We start from the raw sequence: 19,146 nt of genomic DNA, 5'->3' as shown, positions 1-19,146 counted from the left end.
TCATGCAAAAGTGGCAGGTTTTATTGTCCTTGGGCAGCTGCAGCTTCAGGTCGATAGACAGACCTGGATGCAGGAAGAAGCAGGCGTAGGGCAGAGCCGAGGCACCCCTGAGAGCGCCGGGGCTGGGTCTAACCTGAGATGCTGGCGTTGTAGGGAGCAGGGAAGGCTCCAGGGGCAGAGGCCACTCCTAGCCTTGGAGAGCAAGTCTCAGAGCTACCTATGTTCTTATCTCTGCTAGGGGACAAAGTAAGAGAGATGGAAACAGCCTTAGCACACAGCTAGTCAGGAGATGGGACCGGATGCTGGCCCCAGGTTCCTGCAGGACACAGAGAGATCTGTACTGGAGAGTCTGTCCAGGTGGCTTCCAGGGCAGGAGGACACCTTTAGGGGCTTAAATAAATTGCAGGGTGAGGGATGCAGTGGGCATGGGGCGACCAGCCAGCCAGCAGAGCCCGTCTGGCACCCTGGAGGATGTGGCCCACATTGCACCCACTTGGCCTTCAGACTCCTAGAGGAAAGTGTTGGTTGGCCCCACCTCTCTGACCAACAGACAGGTGGGAGGCAGTGGCTGGAGGCCTAGCGCAGGTCCTCCTCGTCACCCTGAATGGTCTTTTTGATACGCAGCAGCATGGTGGTGAGCCACTGGTCCAGTCTTGAGATGGAGTCATATTCCTTCACCTGTGGCACAGGGAGAGTGACCAGTGACACACTGCTCCCTTCTGGGACCCTCCCCAGCCCCAGTCCCAAGGTTTCACCTAAGTTGGCAAAGCTTGGGACATGAGTTGGAGGAAAAACACTTTGTAGCTTATAAGTAAGTCCCTCCCTGGTTTTGTGGGTGGAACTGAGGCCTGGAGGCATGAAAGCACTGTATCTCCCAACCCTGTGCCAAGTGGGATGTGGCTAGCTTGACCTCTGCCCTCTGGGACCTAATTTCTGAGGGAACCCAGAATGTGACACCAGTGGCAACTACTGGCTAGGGAACTAAGGTAGGACACAGTTGTAAACAAACATTCAGAGCGGAGTGGGAAAGGGAAACAACCCCCCAAGGGCTTAGGCAGCCTCACTGCCCCCAGGGGCAATTAAAGGGGTGTGAAGAGGCTATAGCTTTGGGGGCAGAGATGGACTGACATTCCAAAGGACCAAGGCAGATACCAGTCTCTCTTCTTAGCCTCTGTGCCATCATCTATAAAGTGGGGTAAACAATGGAGGTTCCAGGGTGACCCACAAGAAAGGAAATTACAGTCAGGACCCAGGGCCTAGGGTTCAAGTAGGGCCATTATGGGCAGGGGGTGTTAAGAGGGTTTCTCTGTGTAGCCCTGGCAGTCCTAGAACTCGCTCTGTAGACCAGGCTGCCCTTGAACTCAGAGATCCACCTGCCTTTGCCTCCCAAGTGCTGGGTTAAAAACGTGCGCCACCACAGCTGGCTTAAGTAGGGTAGAATTTATGAGAGCACACTGGAGAAGATCCACTGGCCAGACCCGCTGTGCCAGCCACTCACCGCCTCTGTATAGCTGTCCACGTTCTGTTCCTCATGGGATTCCAGCAGCTTCTGTAAACAGGGTCATGTTCAGCTAGACACAGCAGATACTGGGGGGTATAACTGCAAGGCGGACCCCACACTGACAGGTTCCACCCCAGTCAAGGCCTCATGGTAAATACATGTGTGGTGAGGGAACCCCCAGGCTCCTGGCCCTGCCCATTCCCCTCCACTGTCACTGCATTGTCTCATGCAGAACACTGAGCAGAAAGGCAGGAGAAAATCAAACACATCCCTTTGGGAATCTCTCTAAACAATCTTGGTGGTTACCCCAGCTGAGACTCAGGCATCAGGTGTCCCTGCCCATTCCACATCAAGGTCAGGGGGAGCCAGACCCAGCACTCACTTTCATTAGCTTGCATTCCCGGGAATCCGAGAAGGCAGGGAACAGTTCCTCATACTTCTGAACAGCAAGCTGAGCAACAGGAGAGAGGGTGAGAAAAGGTAAAAAATGACCGGAGCACTGAAACACTGGCTGGTGGTTCTGATTTGGTGCTCTATGCCCAGCCCTGGCCTCCAGGGCCACCTGACGTGTGCCTGATGGTGCCATCTCCAACTCAGCTGAGTCCAGTTGGCAGAGATGACTACAGGAAGGGGATGAGGTGTCCCAGGCAGGGGGTGAGGGAGGAGGCCCACACAGCAGGCCTCTAGCCAGGCCTTCACACACGGAAGCCTTGTCAGAACCTTGGGTGGGTCAGCGACAGTAGGAAAACACTGGGGATGCCAGGTCAGTGGGGTAGGTGTGCAGCCTGCTCTGACAAAACCCAACTGCCTGCGTGAAGTTTGTCAGTGAGGGCTGGGATGTGGCTTAGTGGCAGAGCATCTGCAGAGCAGGCATGAGGCTCAGGTTCCATGCCCACCACAAAAAGTAAAAACAGCAAACTGTTCCACCTCCCCCAAATGCATAGCTGCCAGCTGTACTCAGGCAGGGGAGGAGGCTGCAGGGCAGCCAGACATCATGCAGCCCCTGTGGTCTGATCAAGAAGCGTCAGATGACTAAAACCCAACACCCAGTTTCTAGATCCTTCCACCACCCACTGCTATCCCTAGCACTGACCTCTCTTGCCAGAAAGCACTGACATCAGTAGGCAGGCATAGAGTCAAAGTTAAAACCACGCCACCTCGAGCCCAGGGCCTGGCAGGAACTGTGCCTGGGCCTCAGCGGCTTCTGTACCACAGCTGAACGGGACAGTCAGGATTTACAGTAACCCATGAAGGGGACAGGCCAGCAAGGAGCTGGCTAGCAGCTGGGAATGCACAAAAGCATCCAGGCCTAGGCAGGGGCACCGGGGTGAATAACATTGATACAAATTGTTTTCCATTGTAACCAAAGGGCAGGGGCCAAGTGGATAAACCGGCCTCTAACACCAAGATGTGATTTGGCCTAGTGACACAGTGGCAGCTTGGAAAGGTGTGGACTCACCTTGGCGTTGAGCATGTCGATGCAGAAGTGGCAGAGGGCAGCCTTGAAGAAGTAGTCTTTGGCGCTGTACTTGAGGAGGGGGCTGTCCATGGCACTGGTCCCCACCTGTAGCCACATATCACCATGAGCTTAGGCAGCCAGTTCAAGGGTGAAGGTCACTATAGCACTAAAGCCTGCTAGAGCTAAAGCCATATCTTAAGGTGAGGCCTGGGGACCTCAGGGTGATGGAGCAGGGATAGCTCAGCAAGCTTACCAAGTGTGGCCAGAGTGATCAGGACACAATGAGGGTGGGGGTGGGGGTGAAAGAAGCCAGGTGTCTGTGGGCCTCTCCCAAATTGGTAGGGAAGGAGGCGCCACTGGCAGCCATACAGTAAAGTGGCACTTGGTAGGCAGAGGGCTGGCAGTTGTGGGAGCATGAGAAGCAGTGCCCGCCCCTCTCCCCTGGGCCAGCTGCCTGCCTTTCTTCTGGCCACAGCCTGGCTATCCCTACAAGCACAGTGTCGCATGACACCTGCTGCCTCCCATGGAGCAGGGTCCCTGCTCTGCTGCTTCTTCCCCTCCTGCCCTACTGTTTCTGCAGAGGACACCTGGCTCTGGGCACAGCTCCTGTGACACGCACAGGTTGTAGGTGGAAGCAGCATTTGGTGAGGGTGTCAGTGGGGCAGGCAGAGGGGGTGGCAGAGGCTAACGCCAAGCAAAGCCCACCTGCTCATAGATGTCGATAGCCTTCTGGTACTGCTCCAGCTGTGCTGCGTAGCCAGCCACCTTCAGCAGACACTTGTTGGCTGAGCTGTGGGGAGGAGGGTCATGAAGGGACAGTGGCAAGTCCCACAAGGAGGGGCAGGCTGGGGAGGGGCTACCTGTTGGACTCTTCGCCTTTGTAGTAGTCTGCAGACTGCTCGTAGTGGGCGATGGCCTGGGGAGACATGAGAATGAAGCCACTGGAATGGGGCACAGAGTAGAGCAGCGGCCCCTCCTCCCACTGAGCACACGGTGGGTGAGGATGGGTGTGCTAGAGCCTGGTATCAGCTCACCTTCTCCACATCCACCAGTTCTGTCTCATAGATCTCGGCAATGGAGATGTGGTGCTTGGCTGCAATCGTGAATCTGCCCTAGGGGGTGGGGGTGGGAGAACACACAGGAAAGGGATGCCTGTACCAAAGGCACATTCCATGCCAAGTCTCACCCATATCCAGCCCAGCCCCCTTGGGTTCCCCACCTCAGTAAAGGGCCTGACCACACGGACAGGGAGGTGACATGTGAAAGGGGTAACAGGAGCAGTGGCCTAGTGTGGCCTACTACCTAGCAGCTGTCTCTCCTAGACACTGTCCCTAGACCAGGGTGAGGCTGAGCATTCCTCAGGTCCCTAGGGACATTAAGGGAGAGGCAGGCAAGGGGAAGATGAAGCGGGCAGAGGCAGCACGTGAGGGGGTGTGTGTGTGTGTGCTGCAGCAGACACCTATTCTGTAGCCCAGCTCAGCGACTAGATCCACTGCCTCCCACAGCACAGCACAAGCAGGATGGGACAGAGCACGGCAGGACCAGCAAGCAACCCTTACCATGTCTGTATAGATCTCGATTGCTCTCATCAGACAGTTAATGGCCTCTAGGGAGGAAAGAGAAAATGGAGGTCATTATAGCAAGTCCTGAAGGCAGGAGGCAGACTGTACTTCCCCAAGGGAGAGGACAGGCACACAGTTGCCTTGGCTTCAGTGCCCTTGGGCTCTCTCAGAGCAACCGGAAAGGAAAGAGTGGGAGTCCCAGGCCTCAGGCCGCCTGGCCAGACTGGGATTCTCTGTGCACAAAGACATGCTGGGCACATCTTCCCAGGGAGGCCCTTCCCTCGGCAGCTATGCCTCCAGCTTCTTAGCAGGATCAGGGCACAGTAGCATAGCCAGACGCCCACAGAGCTTGGATCAGTCTAGCACAGCCCTACTGTCAAAGGGCAAACTGATGGCCAGAGCTGAGCTGGGAGGGAGGCCACAGTGCCTACCATCTGTCCCGGAGGCTTTCCCTTGAGTAGGTCCTATAACTGTTACTGGCTTGACTGGCAGAAAAGGCTGGATGCCATGAGCACTGGGGCTCCTCCATGGGGGCTCTGCACCCTCAGTACTGAAGAGCCTCCTCAGTGCCTCCAAAAGGTCCTGGCCCCGCTGGCTGTTTGAATAGCAACCTGTACCCAACACCAGGATGGCATCAGACTACCTTTGTTGTACCATCTCTTCTAAGACTTTAAATTGGGAAAAGGTTTTTTCTTTTTCTTTTTTGGACAAGTTATTTGGAGGAGAGAGGCACGAGTGGGAGGCATTTTCTAGCAGATGGAAATGAACTCTCAGTATCTTTTAACCACTTTGATGCATTTCAGGAGGGGAGTACTGGGCAATGACTGGGGTTAAGGGAGGCTCATGGTCAAGGGCCAAGGTGAACCACAGGGTATATGCCGGGAAGGCTCCAGGGCTGCCCACTGGGATGCTGTGGACTGGGCTCTTTTGGAATGAGGATGCTAAGGCTGCTTCCTGAGGGGATTTCAGTAGCTAAGGCCTGTTGGTGGGGCAGCCCCTGCCACAGAAGCAGGGGAGAGACATGGATTTACAGGGCCTACTCTCCTCATGCCAGCTTCTTGCTCTAGGAACAGCTTAGAAAGTGGTAGACTGGCAGCTGACACTCTGGCCTGCTCTCACCACAGGGCTTATCTAACGCCATATGCCTCAGTGCACCCCTGAAGGGCCTTGGTCTGTTCCTATCCTCCTAGTTGTTCAGCCTGAGAGGGCAGGTAGAGAGGTACGGAGACCAGCTCACCTGGGCACAACCCTAAAGCCCCGGATCATATGCAGATCTAAGTAAGCACTGCCCACAATAAACAGGGACAATCAGCAAGCTCAAATAAGGAGATGGGATGGATGAGAAGATGTCAGGAGTCTTGTACAAAGTAGACATCAGGAAACAACAGTGGGTGTGGGGTGGAAGACATGTGGGGCCACCCTGCTTCCCTCCCATGCATACACACAACATTTCCAGGCCTCAGGTGAGATTCCTAAAGGGCTGATGGGTACGACTATAAGACAGGTGACCAGACAGCTAAAGGAAATCCTGCCTGAACAAACTGGGTGTTCACGCTTCCACTTGAGGCTGTTCAAGCCATCCAGCTGTTTCCCAGGGCACCCAGCCACACAGGGGAGGCTCTAGTGCTTAGAGTTGCCCCTTTGGGTGTCAGGAGCTGCTGTGCATACCTCACAGTAGGCCTGTGCTATCACGGAGGAGAAAGCAAAGCACAGAAGAGTGATGGGGCTAGGCTGCAGCTCAGTGGTGCAGCACAAGGCCTTGAGTTCCTTGGGGAGGGGGCGTGATCTGCTCGGGCCGCCTGAGCGTGTCCTCTCCTGCTTAGCTACTCTTCTCTGTGAACCCTGACTGGCCCCAGATAGAAGAGCTGCCACCCATGCAAATGTGCTCCTTTTCCCTGATCTGTGGAACTGTGACTTGAGAGGGCATCATGACGGTAGGGCTGATGCCACACAGCTGCCATCCCTCCCTGTCCAGCAAGAGTCCCTAGCCTTTAACATCAAAAGCTCTCCTCTCACACTGGTGCTTTCCCTGCCCTGTAAGGCCTCTAGCAAGTCTACTCTCCCTACCTTCAAACCTTTGGCTGCAGTGCCCTCAATACACTCACATTAGTCTGCACTTGCTGAGGTCAGGGCCCATGCCCGAGTCCCCAGAGGAAAAGGACATGGCCACAAACTAGGAAGTACAGTTCTGTTCAAAGAGCTCATGTTGCTATGGCATCCTGCAGGTTTGTAGCCACTACCAATCAGGAACTAGTCCTCCCAGCCACTCCGGTTGGGCAGAAGCTGAGGGGCACAGATGCCAAGCAGCATTTCTAGGCTGGCCAGTTACCCAGGGAGCAAGAAGGGAAAGCTTGGGGGAGGGCTGTGTAGAAAAGAAGGCTGTCCTGAGCCACTAGGTGTACCTAAGTCCCACTCAGCCGAGAGGCCAGCCGTCCCTCTCTGCTTGTCAGGCTTGAGAGCCACCACATCACACCTAAACAAACAGGAGTGACCAGTCAGCCCAGGGACAGAGTCAACACAGTCATTTCTCTAACTGGGAGGTCCTGGGACAATGATAGCACTATCCACTGATGCTAGGGAGAGCAGGGGGCTTGCCTTCTCCTCAGAGGTGGGCCTTTATCCAAACACTAAGCATCTCCTTCTGAAGAGAGTATTTACTTCTTTTCCATTCTCCTGAGAGAAAAATCCTAGGTATTTTTAAAACTTACATGTGCAATTCAGTCTCATGTAGCCCAGGCTAGCCTCAAACTCACTATGTAGCCAAGAGCCGAGGATGTCTTTGAATGCCTGAACTCCCTGCCTCTACCTCTCAAATGCTGTGATAACAGGCATGCACCACCATGACTGGCTTAGACAAGTAAAAAACAAGTATCTTTGCTTGCTGAAATTTAAAGTTGGCAATCTATGTGGCTCTAAGATAAACAAGAAGAACAACAACAGACCCAAAGACCATTCTAGGGACTGGGGACACGTACAGCACATTTTCAGCACACCAAAGGTCCATGCTGCGTCCCTAGCGTCACAAAAGTAAGAGAATAAAAACAGTGAGGCAAACTCTGCAGTGCAGGAAATCTCAGTCTGAGGTCCATGGGCCGTGCTCTGGTCATACCAGCCTCCTGTCCTCATAGGGTCTGCCTTAAGGAACTAGGCTCTGGCAACTCATCTAAGGCTCTGCTCTTTCTGTGCAGAGAAGCCAGGTCAGGCTGATTTCCGCTCTACCTGGCTCATCCTGGACTGCCCTGCTCCCTCCTGCATGCTAATTCTGACAACTGAACAGCTTTGTCTGGCTCCCTGGCAAGCAGTGGGTCTAAAATGGAACTCCCACTCCCAAATGCTCAAAGCCTGGGAGGGTGGCACAACAGGGTGGGGGAAGTGGGGATGTGGGGGTAGGATGCCAGTGCCAGCCAAGGACCAGTCAATTCTGAAATTAGGGTTTGTTTTGCTCATGGCCTATCAGGTATCAGTCACTGGAAAAACCCAGATCTTTGTCAACACCTGAGGATGTGGGGACAGTGCTCAGCCACTCTGGCATCTGTGGCTCACACAGGCCCTTACCTTGGGGGTCGGCTTTCTTGAAGGCATTGCCGGCGTCCACAAAGCAGGTGGCTGCATCATGCTTGCTCTGGAGCTGTAGGTGCAGCTGGGCAGCCTGGCAGAAAGCGTTCCCAGCAGCTAGAATAGAACAGATTGTCCGAGCTTCAGTGCAGCTTCAGTCACTGCCCCAGGAGGCACTTCAGGCTCCCAAGAACATAGCCTGAGCCCCACGCCAGACAGAGCTTCCTAGTGGTACACCTGAGGGAACGAGGAAGGCAGGAAGCTGTCCCAGGGAGCCTGAGCCCAGGCCTACAGAAGCATCCAGGGTGAGCCCAGTGCCAATCTCATGTCCTCTACCTGGCCTCTGCCAGCAGCTCCAGAGCCACCACTTCCACAGACAGGAAAGGAAGGCAGGCAGTATGGAGGGATGGAAACACACAATACCCAGACTCTTGGGATCAGAAGCTTTTCCCTTAAACAGGGAAGCTCAGAACACGAACAGAAGGCAAGGTGGAGTTGGGGTGGGGTGGGAGGGGTGCTCTGGGAAGGTACAGGTCAAATTCGCCCATGTGACACTTCCCATTTGCTTCCTGCCCATTTTTTCCCCTCCACAACTCCTCAAAGCTCTCAGGGACACCCTTGCTGTGAGTCCCTGACCACAAGGGGAAACAGGACATGGGCAGCAAGAGGCAGAGTCCATGCAGACAGTGCTCAGCTCAGTAAGGTGCTACCTCGCATGCTCCTCCAGACCCAGGTAAGTGGGAGCCTCCAAGCTGTGGGAGGCCTGTCCTGTCCTCTCACCTGAGCACAGGACATACAAAGCCTGCCAGGGCTTAGCTCTACCGTTAGCTGACCCTGAAGATCACGTGTGGGCCTGAGGATTGAACTCACAGCCTCACCCATGGCAGGCTAACACTCTGCCCACACACAGTAACAGTAGCAGTATTTGTCATTGTTATAGTAGTGTTTTGATTTTCTAAGACAGGTTCTCTTTCAGACTCCCAAAGTAGCCCAGGGGGCCTCCTGACCCACCTCCTGACAGTACTCAGACATCATGCTAGGCTCCTGAATTATTTTTATAGAGTTCCAAACAGTGGAAAGAAGGAAGGAAGGAAGGAAGGAAGGAAGGAAGGAAGGAAGGAAGGAAGTTGAGATCTGGGGACATATGGCCCAAGACCTCTGTTTTGAACATGGGAAGGAGCAGGAATGCAACCTGTGATTAAAATACAGGCCCTGAGCAGGGCATGGTGGCGCACGCCTTTAATCCCGGCACTCGGGAGGCAGAGGCAGGTGGATCACTGTGAGTTTGAGGCCAGCCTGGTCTACAAAGTGAGTCCAGGACAGCAAGGCTACACAGAGAAACCCTGTCTCAAAAAACAAAAACAAAACCAAAACAGGCCCTGGAGCACCAGACTTTGGGAACTGCACTCATAGGCTGTGGCAATAACTGAGTCTACCTTGTACCTCTGCACGCCGCCCACCATGCTATAAGTCAGGCTTGGCAGGCTTCAAACGGTGATGGGCTGCCTTAAGATGTCCTCCCTTCGTCCTCTCCCCTCCCACCCCCCACCACCCCAGTTTAGGGGTAAAGCATCCCATTTGGTCTCATGCTGTGGCCTCCTGATGCTGAAGAGGGAACTTCAAGGCTGCATGCTGGGCGGGGCCTGTGGGCTGAGGGCACGCACCGCTCCAGTTCTTGGCCATCTTGAACATGTTCGCTGCTCTGGCATAGATCTCGCATGCTTCCTCTATTTTGGATGAGCCTCTGGGGGAGAAGGGAAGAGAAGAAAGAAGTAAAGATACCACCCAGTCTGCTATCCGAGAGCAAACTCTCACGCTGCCCTGACAACAGCTGTGCCCTGACTCCCGCATACAGCAGTCTGCAGGTGCAACGCTGCTAGTGCCATCCCTGGAGGGCAGTGTGTGGTGATGCTGTTTCTTGACCTCCCTCCTGCACAGCCGGACTCTGCAGCTTTTTCTTCTTCCTGCCTAGGTGGTAGGTGACCACTTAAGACACAGGAAATCTACAGATTCAGGAGCATGCAAAGCATTCTGGGGGACCCAAGATCCCTGATCTTGATCCTATGCCTTGCATATGACCTTCCACAAAGATCTCATTACAGAGTGTGTTATCATACTTCAGAACAGAGTGGATATGGCATATGACTGCCATACAAAGAAACACTATCACAAGACATACATACAAAATGCTCATAAACACACACACACACACACATAAATAAAGAGGGCAAGAAAAATAGAAACACACATATGTATATAAACACTAAATATTTCTGGAAAAATATACCCAAACCTAATAATAGCATTGTTTCCTGAGGCAGAGCCTGCAGAACTGGGGCTGGGGTGAGGGTGGCTTATCCACTGTATACATCTGCACACTAGTTTGTTTTGCACCATCTACACAATTTATCTCTTTCAGAAAATGTGTATCTCTTGTTATTTTAGTTCTGCACAGGCTCCTGTGTAGCCCAGGCTGCCCTCAAGCTCTGGATCTTCGGCTGCCACCTTCTACGTGCTGATCACAGGTGTGCACCACAGGTCACGTGGTAGGGATGGGACTCGGGGCCTCCTCCTGCATGCTAGGCAAGTACTTCACCTACTCACTTCCACCTCCAGCCCTGTGTGCTGTATTTTCAGGAATTATACCTGACCCTGTAGCACAACAATGAACAATGAAAGAAATACCACTAGCAATTTATCCCAAGACACAAACCAGAAGGACTGCAAAGGCTTATTCTGAAAATGTAAAAGCACCCTTCTACACTCACTGTGCCTGAGTAAGAGCCTGGGAGACACACAAGTACAGGGGCCTTTTAGTCTGTTGGCTGAGTCAGCGTCTTACACGGTGCAGGCTGGTCTCAACCTCACTGCACACGCTGGAAGGATCTAGGGCTCCTCATCCCACTGCCTCATCTAGTGCTGAGGCTACGGGGCTTGACAAGCAAGTGTTCCCCCACTGAGCTACATCTCCTGCCCCAGTTATTTTTAATAAAAGGCACCTCTTTGGGCTTTACTCTGCTTTCTCAATCTCCAAGGGGTTCATATGAACAGGGGTTCCTATGGGCTGGGACGACAGGCTTCCTTACTAGATCAAACGCTGTCTTCCAATGAGGTCTAGCCCCTGACGACTGCGACCTGACAACTGTTCATGCCCTCATCACCTACATGAATAGTCAATGAAATTCTATACCCCGGGTTCCTAGCAAGTGGATTTCAAACCCTTCCCATACTGGCAGCGATTTAAAACTGAAAGGGACTATTTCCCCCTGAAAAGCCACGTACTCCATCCTCACCACTGCCCTACACTTCCATGTCAACAGATCCAGCACGGACGGCACCTGGAAACACGGCCTTATTACACAGCTGTGGGAGCCCTGGAGGCCAAGATGGAGGCTCCCGTGTCTGTGTCTGACCTAAGGCAGACCACAGTCCTGGTCACTGTGGGCGGCACCCATAGCCCTGAACATGCCTACATTGCTGCTCAGTGGGTAGGTGGGCCTGGATTGGGCCTTTTTAACAACTATAATTTGGAGACTTCGTGATTCCAGGTGATTCTGGGTGACTGGGTGAGTCTGGCCACTGTGCCAAGCCTGCAATGGCCTGAAGGTGATCTCCTGAATCTAAACAGCACGGATGAAATGTTTGCTCAAACAGAGTCCACTCTCTGCTGCCCTGACTCCATGGCCCCTGCCCTCCTTGCCGTAACTGAGATTCCCCTGAGCTACTCATAGCCATGGTGAGGTTAGAAATGCCCATGCTGCTGCTGTCATAGGAAAAATCAGGGAGGCTCTTTGGGCCTGGTCATAAAACACCCCACAATGGACTGCTTTTTCTGGATGTGTTAAGAGAGGCAAGACAGGTCTGGCACATGCTCAACTGCTCTGCCACTGACAACCCCCAGCACCAGGAATATTTATATGCTCTGTCTCTGACAGGGTCTCTTGTACCCCAATACCCAGGCTAGCCTTCATGCTTTATTTTATGTGGTGGCTGGGACTCTGTGCATGCTTGGCAAACTCACTACCAACTGAGCTATATCCCTACAGTATTTTTTTTACACTTATTTTATACATATGACTGTTTTGCCTGCATGTATGTATGTATACCATTTGGGTGCCTGGTGCCCAAGGAGATCAGATGAGAGCATCAGGTACCCTGGATCTGTAGTTACAGATGTTGTGAGCCACCATGTAGGTGCTATGACTTGAACCTGGGTCTTCTGCAAGAGCAGTAAGTGCGCTTACATGCATCTCTATCCTGTGTTATCGTCTGACAGGCCATGCTCGCAGCCACTAACCGCAGATCTTTCCAATGCAGTAATCCTGAGCTCAGCCTTTCTTGGAGGGTGGAACTAAGTCCTATGTAGGCCCAGATGCTCTTGGCAGAGCAGGTGTGTCTGGTGTTACCAAGAAGCCCGAGGCAGAGTGGCAGTAAGAGCAGTCAGTTGCTGCTGGCTGGGTTTACTTCAGCTCAGCGTGACAGGCAGACTCAGCACAAAGCCTGCCAGCTGCAGACTGCAGCTCTCTGACCCCACACTAATCTGGGCTGACTTGTCTCCTGCAGGGAAAGCCAGAGAGATTACTGCCTGCTCTGGCCCCTGCCCTGACATCGTAGTCCTTGTCCTGCCTCTGTGAGGTGACAACAGAAGATCTCCAGAGTCCCAACTCCTTTTACGGATGGGAGGAAAGTCCCAAGGGGCAAATCCACTTACGTAGGTTACCCAAGCAAATCGTGAAGAAGCCATATACACACTTCCTTAGCTGTGAAAAAAAAGGGTGTGAGGATTTGATGATGGCTGTCCATAGAGGAGGAAGCCTGTTCTCCACAGTATCAACATGCTTACTCACAGCTGCTTGGTGTGAGGACTATACCTGTTGATGTGAGGCCAGGGCTCAGGCCACAGTGGCCAAGGAGCTGCCTCAGAAGAGGGAGGGGCACTGGAGGTGAGATTCATAGCATGTGCAGAGGCTGAGTCAGACACACGCTCGAGGAACTGAGGAAGGGAAGTGGGCATGGCAGATAGGGCAGGGTATGGTGAAACTAGGTTGGAGTGGGCAGGACACAGAAGAGTGACGGCCTTGCTCTGACATGCGCAAGAGTGACCAGACCTTAGCTCCACCATGCTATGCTGGCTCGCTGAGGCTTCCCATCTCAGCTTAAGGAAGCTGTTTTATTAGTCACCTCTTTATTGTGGCCTGACTAGAACTGCTGACCCCTGAAATGATGCCTCCTGTATGATGTGCCACAGGCTCACTGGCTGCCTCCTGAAGGGCCTGGGTAGCCGGCATGTGACAGCTGAGAGGCCTCCCCCACTGACCTCCTCCGAGCTGCCTCTGTTGCACTCTTCAGCCCACAGCTCCATGCTTCTCTGGGAATAGAGGGAAACTGGTTGGGGCTGGCCTGGTGCAGGCTGTCTATAATTACTGCTCAGCTCTGCTCCCCCAAGAGGCGCGGAGGAAGCAGCCTCAGGCCTCCCAGGCACAGCTGCCATATGGAGTGCTGAATGGTGCAGGCAAAGTGCAGGAGCTGTGGGCAGCAGTCAGGGGCTTCTGCGGGACAGGCTTGGCCTGCCTACCTCCCCTGGACATTTTCTGGCTCCCAGAACCACACCATTTTACTCTCCTAAAAGTCTCCCAGGTTGTGCCTGAAGCTCTCTCCTATCTCTCTGGTAGCCAGAGCCACTGGTCCCAGTTCTCTCCTAGGGCTTAAGGCTCATTGGCCAGACTATTCAGGCAGGGTACTTACTTTTCACTAATATGATGGACCTGTAGCCTGCCACCATCCCCCATGGTGTGCCACATCCACACTGGTGTGATGCTGAGGGACTTGTAGGAGTATGCCTAAGCTGACACTGCCTGCCCTTTGTTTGGCACCTCAGAGTCCTCTGGAAAATGAGGAGGGTAGCCACCAGAGAACAGCATGCACTGCTGGGCTGCTGACAGGATGACTCTGCTCCTTGCTCGAGTTGCCAAGAATCCTCTAGGTAAGGGACACGTCGTTTAGCCCTCATGGGTCGCCACAGACAGAAGGACACAGAGGGACAGAATCACCAGCTCGCCACCAGGCTCTCAAGTCCTCTCAGGACCCTCTCACATGTGTCTGCAAGACAGTGACAGGTAGGAAACACTTTGGGCATGTTGCTGTGCCTGTGACCTGGGCTAGTACCCCTGAGCCTGCCTCTCCTCAGCTGTACAATGGGGACTGAACCTGACTCCACAACCTGGGAGAAATCTGAGAGACAACACACACTCAGTACCTGTCCTGGGCGCAGCGCCTAGGAGGTACTCAGGTGGCCACAAAACAGAGGAAACAATCTCCCCCCCAATGGCTCTTTAAAGTACTTTGTGACATGCACCCTTGCCTTCCCTGTCACAGGGACAGGGCTCTGTACCTTGCTGATGAAGGTGTCACTGTCATCAGATCCCACAGAGCTCAGACTCAGGAATGTTTCCCCACTTCAGCAGCTCAGCGTGGGCTCTGAGGCCTCCCCCTTCCGGTGAGCTGTGCACTCCTCCTCTGTTTCCAGAGCCCCAGGTCTCCCCTTCCTGCACCAGTCTCCCGGTGCTGACAGGGCAGTGGCCTGTGTCTTTGGGTCTACACCCATGGAGCCTACCCACGAGGATCACAAATGCTCCCAAAACGGATACCTGCCCTCACCATGTCTTAGTTTTCTCCCTTGTCACTGTCCCCTGAACCGCACAGGGGAGTAGGCAATTCTACCACATTGACATTGCATAAGGAAATAACCTGCAGGTGACTCAAAGGGTATAGGAGGGGAGCTGTGTGTAGGTTTATGTAAATGCTACACCCTCTCATGGAAGAGATCTGAGCAGATGCTGGTGTCTGCGGGGGTGTGGTGAGGGCGGAGGGTGGTTAGGAGAGGACACACTGGGACCACACTGTACTTAATACTGAGAATAGTGAGTCTGCTGTCCCATGAAACTTCCAGCTCAGGGAGAGGTCACAGATGTCGTTCCATATAGCCTGGAAGGCCTCCTTTCTGTGCCTCGACAGGATCTCACTCATCACTGGCCAGAATGCCAACATTTGCTTTCCTTTCAGAAGTGCAGAGAATGGCCCTGGCCTCTCGGCAACTTCTTCCACACAGGAGGAACCAGGCAACCTGTGTGCAACCAGTTGGCAGAGGTCATCCTGTGATGAAGGCAGGCGCTCTGGGATCCCCCAAGAACCTCAACTGCCCTGCAGGACGGGCAGGAGGTGCCAAGCTTTCAGCTGTGTGTCCCGGCAACAGGTGAACACTGTGGTTCCTACTGGGAAGGACAGTGGACGTCTGCAGATGGCAGGGAAGCAGACGCAAAGCAGAGCCTGCCCCAGGCTCTGCAGAATGCCTGTGGGCACAACTGAAGGCACCCTCCTACCCTAGGCAAGAGTCCTGCTCACTTCTAAAGCTGGCCTTGCAGGCTCCTGGTGCCCGCAGGCAGCTCAGTGGAACCAGCCTGTCAACATGTTATCTTGAGGAACTTGCTGTTTGTATACAGAGCACTCTGCCACCTCCTCCAGTTTCCCAGTGCCTCCAGCTCAACTTGCAGCGATGATTCTAAGAATCACTGGAGAGCAGCTCACACACTCAAGAGTCAACAGTAATCACCATGCCCCAAATCAGCCTGCTTACTCTGTGGGAAAACGCTGGGAGAGTTGTCACTCGGACCTTGTCTCAGAGGAGGAAACCCCCCAACTACATGGGCATCCCATAAGAAAGGGTTAGTTTGTCCTAGAACTCGCTATGTAGACCAGGCAAGCCCCAAATTTAGAGAGCTCTGCCAGCCTCTGCTTTCTAAGTGCGGGTGGCCACCAAGACCCATCCTGTTCTTTTGTTTAGGAGTGGAAGGCTGCAGGGAAAAGTTAGGGATCAGGAAGAGCCCTACAGAGCAGAATTGCCCTTCAGGACCTATCCAGTCTCCATGGTGCGCAGCAAAGGAGCAGGAAGGAGGACGCCTATTACCAGGGGAAGGTGCTAAAAAGGCTTTGATCTTAAACTGACTGGTGTTTTAAAGCCCCCTAGTGTCTGTGCCCAGAAATCCAGAAGAGTGAATCTGGGTGAGCACCAAGGCCACTACCACACCCCGGGCGAAGACAGCCTACTTGAGCCCTGCAACCTGAGCAGAGGCCTCCTCACTCAGGAAGCTTTCATCACCGACGCTGCCGTAAGGAGCATCTCAGTGAAGGCCACTTGTCAGATGTCCACTGGGCAGCCCCAGTTCCAGGGCAGGGCCCATCTGCTGAGGAAGTGGACTCTTTCCAGGCGATCTCAGGATACCCCCAAGTGCCCCCCTCTCCCGAGTTTCAGTGGGTCTTGCTCACTTCCCTACAGTACCTCCTCTGTTCTTCCTGGAGGGACAAGAAGAAACCCACCTGCTCTTTCAAATGTTTGTAGAAAACTGCTGTGGGGGGCAGGCAACACTCTAAGGGAGGCAGCACCCCAAACTATTTTGCCAATACCCGCCCCTCATGCCGTGTCCACAAGCGGCATGAGTGTCTGGAACTACATGGGCCAGGTCTGACCACCTGGTGCCTCCTCTGCTTCTAGAAAGATAAGCCACTTTTAGGCTGCCCCCTTTATCCTTTACCCACCTCCACAGTGAACTGGAGACCTTACAGGGACCACATAAGGTTAACTGCCTGACCCAGGCAGGGCTGGGCATCTGAGTGAGCAACTGGCAGACAGTAGCCACCATCACTGTAACAGGATCCTGCATCACTGTTCCCCAACCAGCTGCTGCAGTTTTTTTTTTTTTTTTGGTTTGTTTTCCCCCTAAAGGGTCAAGAGAACCCCACTGGAACAGACACAGACCCTCGGTAAAATCCTACAGGCTCCCTAGGACCTCAAGACCAAGCCGGTGCCCACAGGCCTCATCTATGTCCAGCCTCCCCTCCCCCTTCTTGCTTTTTAAAGTCACAGCCTGACTTGGAACTCTGCCGGTACCAGCCCTTCTGCTGCTCCTCAACAGAGAGAACCCTCGGACCCAGGAAGGAAGCCTACCCTCTAGGAGGCCACCTCTGCCCCATTATTCTGAGCAGAAGCTCCTCTCACACCAGACCTTTGCTCCTACCATTGCTTGCTGCCTAGACTGCCCTCCCAGGACTCCTGTTCCCTGCCTTGCTCCTCACCAAGAGCCTCAAGTTCTCAAAGTTTCTTGCCAGCTCTAGAACTTTGTGTAAGTGATACAAACTGACGCTTATACCCAACAGCTCTGCCCTATCAGTGGATGAAAAGTGGTAAACAGGTGGCACTCACAGTTGCTCCCCTGGGAGCAGCCCAACTATACACTTATCTCTCCGGGCCAACAAGACCAGACACAGAGCCATCAGGAAAACTACTGCTGAAAACTGAGACCCAGGCACTGCCCCAACACTGCACCTGACCTGAACTTCTTCCCTTGTGAACACGGAACACACAAACACACACGCACGCACACACATACACACAGTCTCTCTCTCTCTTTCTGTCTGTCTGTCTCTCTCTCTCTGTGTAGCACGTATAAACTGAAGGCACAAACATTTGTCCAGTCCCCTGGACGGGGAGACCTGGTGGCAATCAGAGGAAGGACAGCAGGTTACCAAGAAGAGACTTGATACCCTATGAGCATATACAGGGGGAGGTAATCCCTCTCAGGAACAGTCATAGGGGAGGGGAATAAGGGGAAATTGGGAGGGAGGGAAGAATGGGAGGATACAAGGGATGGGATAACCATTGAGATGTAACAAGAATAAATTAATAAAGGAGAAAAAAAAAACATTCGTCCAGTTCCTTTGCTAAACATAATCTGACTTCAAAAGACAGGGGTGGCTTCATCTTCTCTTCCCTTCATTTCTTAGTCCTCCACCCGGCTCCTAACAGTCTCTCCCTGACCCCAGACCCTTCTCCCAGCTTTCTGGCAAGCTCTCCTGTCTTCCCCAGTCCTTGTTTCTGATTCTGTGCCCTATGCCCAGCACAGCTCTTCCTTAGCTCCCTGCCCCTTTCCCAGTGCTCCTTTCTGCTGGTCTCGTCAGGAGCCTTGCCTGCATCCTGTCCTTCCCTCCTCCCCCTCCCACACCCCAAGGCTTGGGTGCCCTCTCCCCAGACCCTCTCAAGCTCTCCAAGGCTCTCCCACCTTGGTCTCTCCATTAGCCTTTACACTTTTGGAGTCTCCTTTCTCCTGACTAGTGTGTCTTTCAGAGTGCCAGAGTCTGACATTACACATAGTACATACTCTAGTGTGTCTTTCAGAGTGCCAGACATTACACATAGTACATACTCATTAAAAAAAGAAAAACTTCTGCAGTTAGTTTTTACCAATGAGTCCTTTCAGCGAAATATACTCTCCTCAGATAAGACGCTTAGGAACTACATGCCAACCCTGGGCTCTGCTGCTCCTAAGTTAACATGGCCGAAGACGACCAACTTGCATAAACTTTGTGTGAGGTGCCTGTCACCACCTGGATGTGTTCAGACCCCAGACTTGAGGACCACCCAGTAGGCCTCTACCACACTTTGGTTCTCTTGGGCGCCTCATCCTTTCATCGCCATTTCCCTGGCCAAACCGGGGTCACCATCCGTTCATGACCCGCCCCGCCCCAGCCCCCCACCCCGCCCCCGTCTCCACCTCTCAGTCCGGGCTTCCTCGCCACCAGTTACTCTTAGCCATGGCCCCACTCACCCCACACTCCGGCTCATCAAGCCCAGGGGCGCCCCAGCCCGGGTCCCCGGCAGCCTGGGCCATAGATCCACGGCACCATCCCGGGAAAGGCGCGGTTACAGGGGCCCCGGCCAGGGCCCGAAAGCCCGCGGAGGGACTCCCCAAAGTGCAGCGAGCCCGCTCTCTCCCCGCCGTGGGCCCAGCCTCGCCCGCTGCTCACCCGAAGAGGCCGGAGAAGAAGGACTGCGAGTTCTTCACCTTGCGCTCGGCCTCGACCAGCAATGCCATCGCCTCAGCCTGCTTTCCCGAGTTGTCCATGACGTCGCGCAGCTGCTCGGCTCAGGCCGGTCACAACCGAGAGACGACTCACAGGCCCCGGACACCGCGCACTCAGCGGAGCTCCGCCCGCTGCATTGACGTCACCCGGGGCCT

General features: G+C 53.8%; 1 protein-coding gene across 1 annotated transcript; it reads right to left on the bottom strand.

Moving 5' to 3' along the window:
• NAPA (NSF attachment protein alpha) lies at window positions 1–19,146 on the bottom strand. The gene is made up of 11 exons (XM_084769988.1): window positions 18,935–19,146; window positions 9,742–9,821; window positions 8,078–8,194; window positions 4,520–4,566; window positions 3,995–4,072; window positions 3,821–3,876; window positions 3,666–3,750; window positions 2,961–3,065; window positions 1,884–1,952; window positions 1,499–1,549; window positions 1–678 (listed from the first exon to the last, which is right to left on the bottom strand). Exons 1-11 carry the CDS (start codon window positions 19,030–19,032, stop codon window positions 577–579), a joined length of 888 nt encoding a protein of 295 aa, XP_084626114.1. The 5' UTR covers window positions 19,033–19,146; the 3' UTR covers window positions 1–576.

This window comes from Acomys minous (genome assembly GCF_964271855.1).
Source record: "Acomys minous genome assembly, chromosome: 20".
Classification (NCBI taxonomy): Eukaryota; Metazoa; Chordata; class Mammalia; order Rodentia; family Muridae; genus Acomys; species Acomys minous.
Note: the sequence above shows the minus strand (reverse complement) of the source record. Positions and strands in the feature narration are given on the sequence as shown.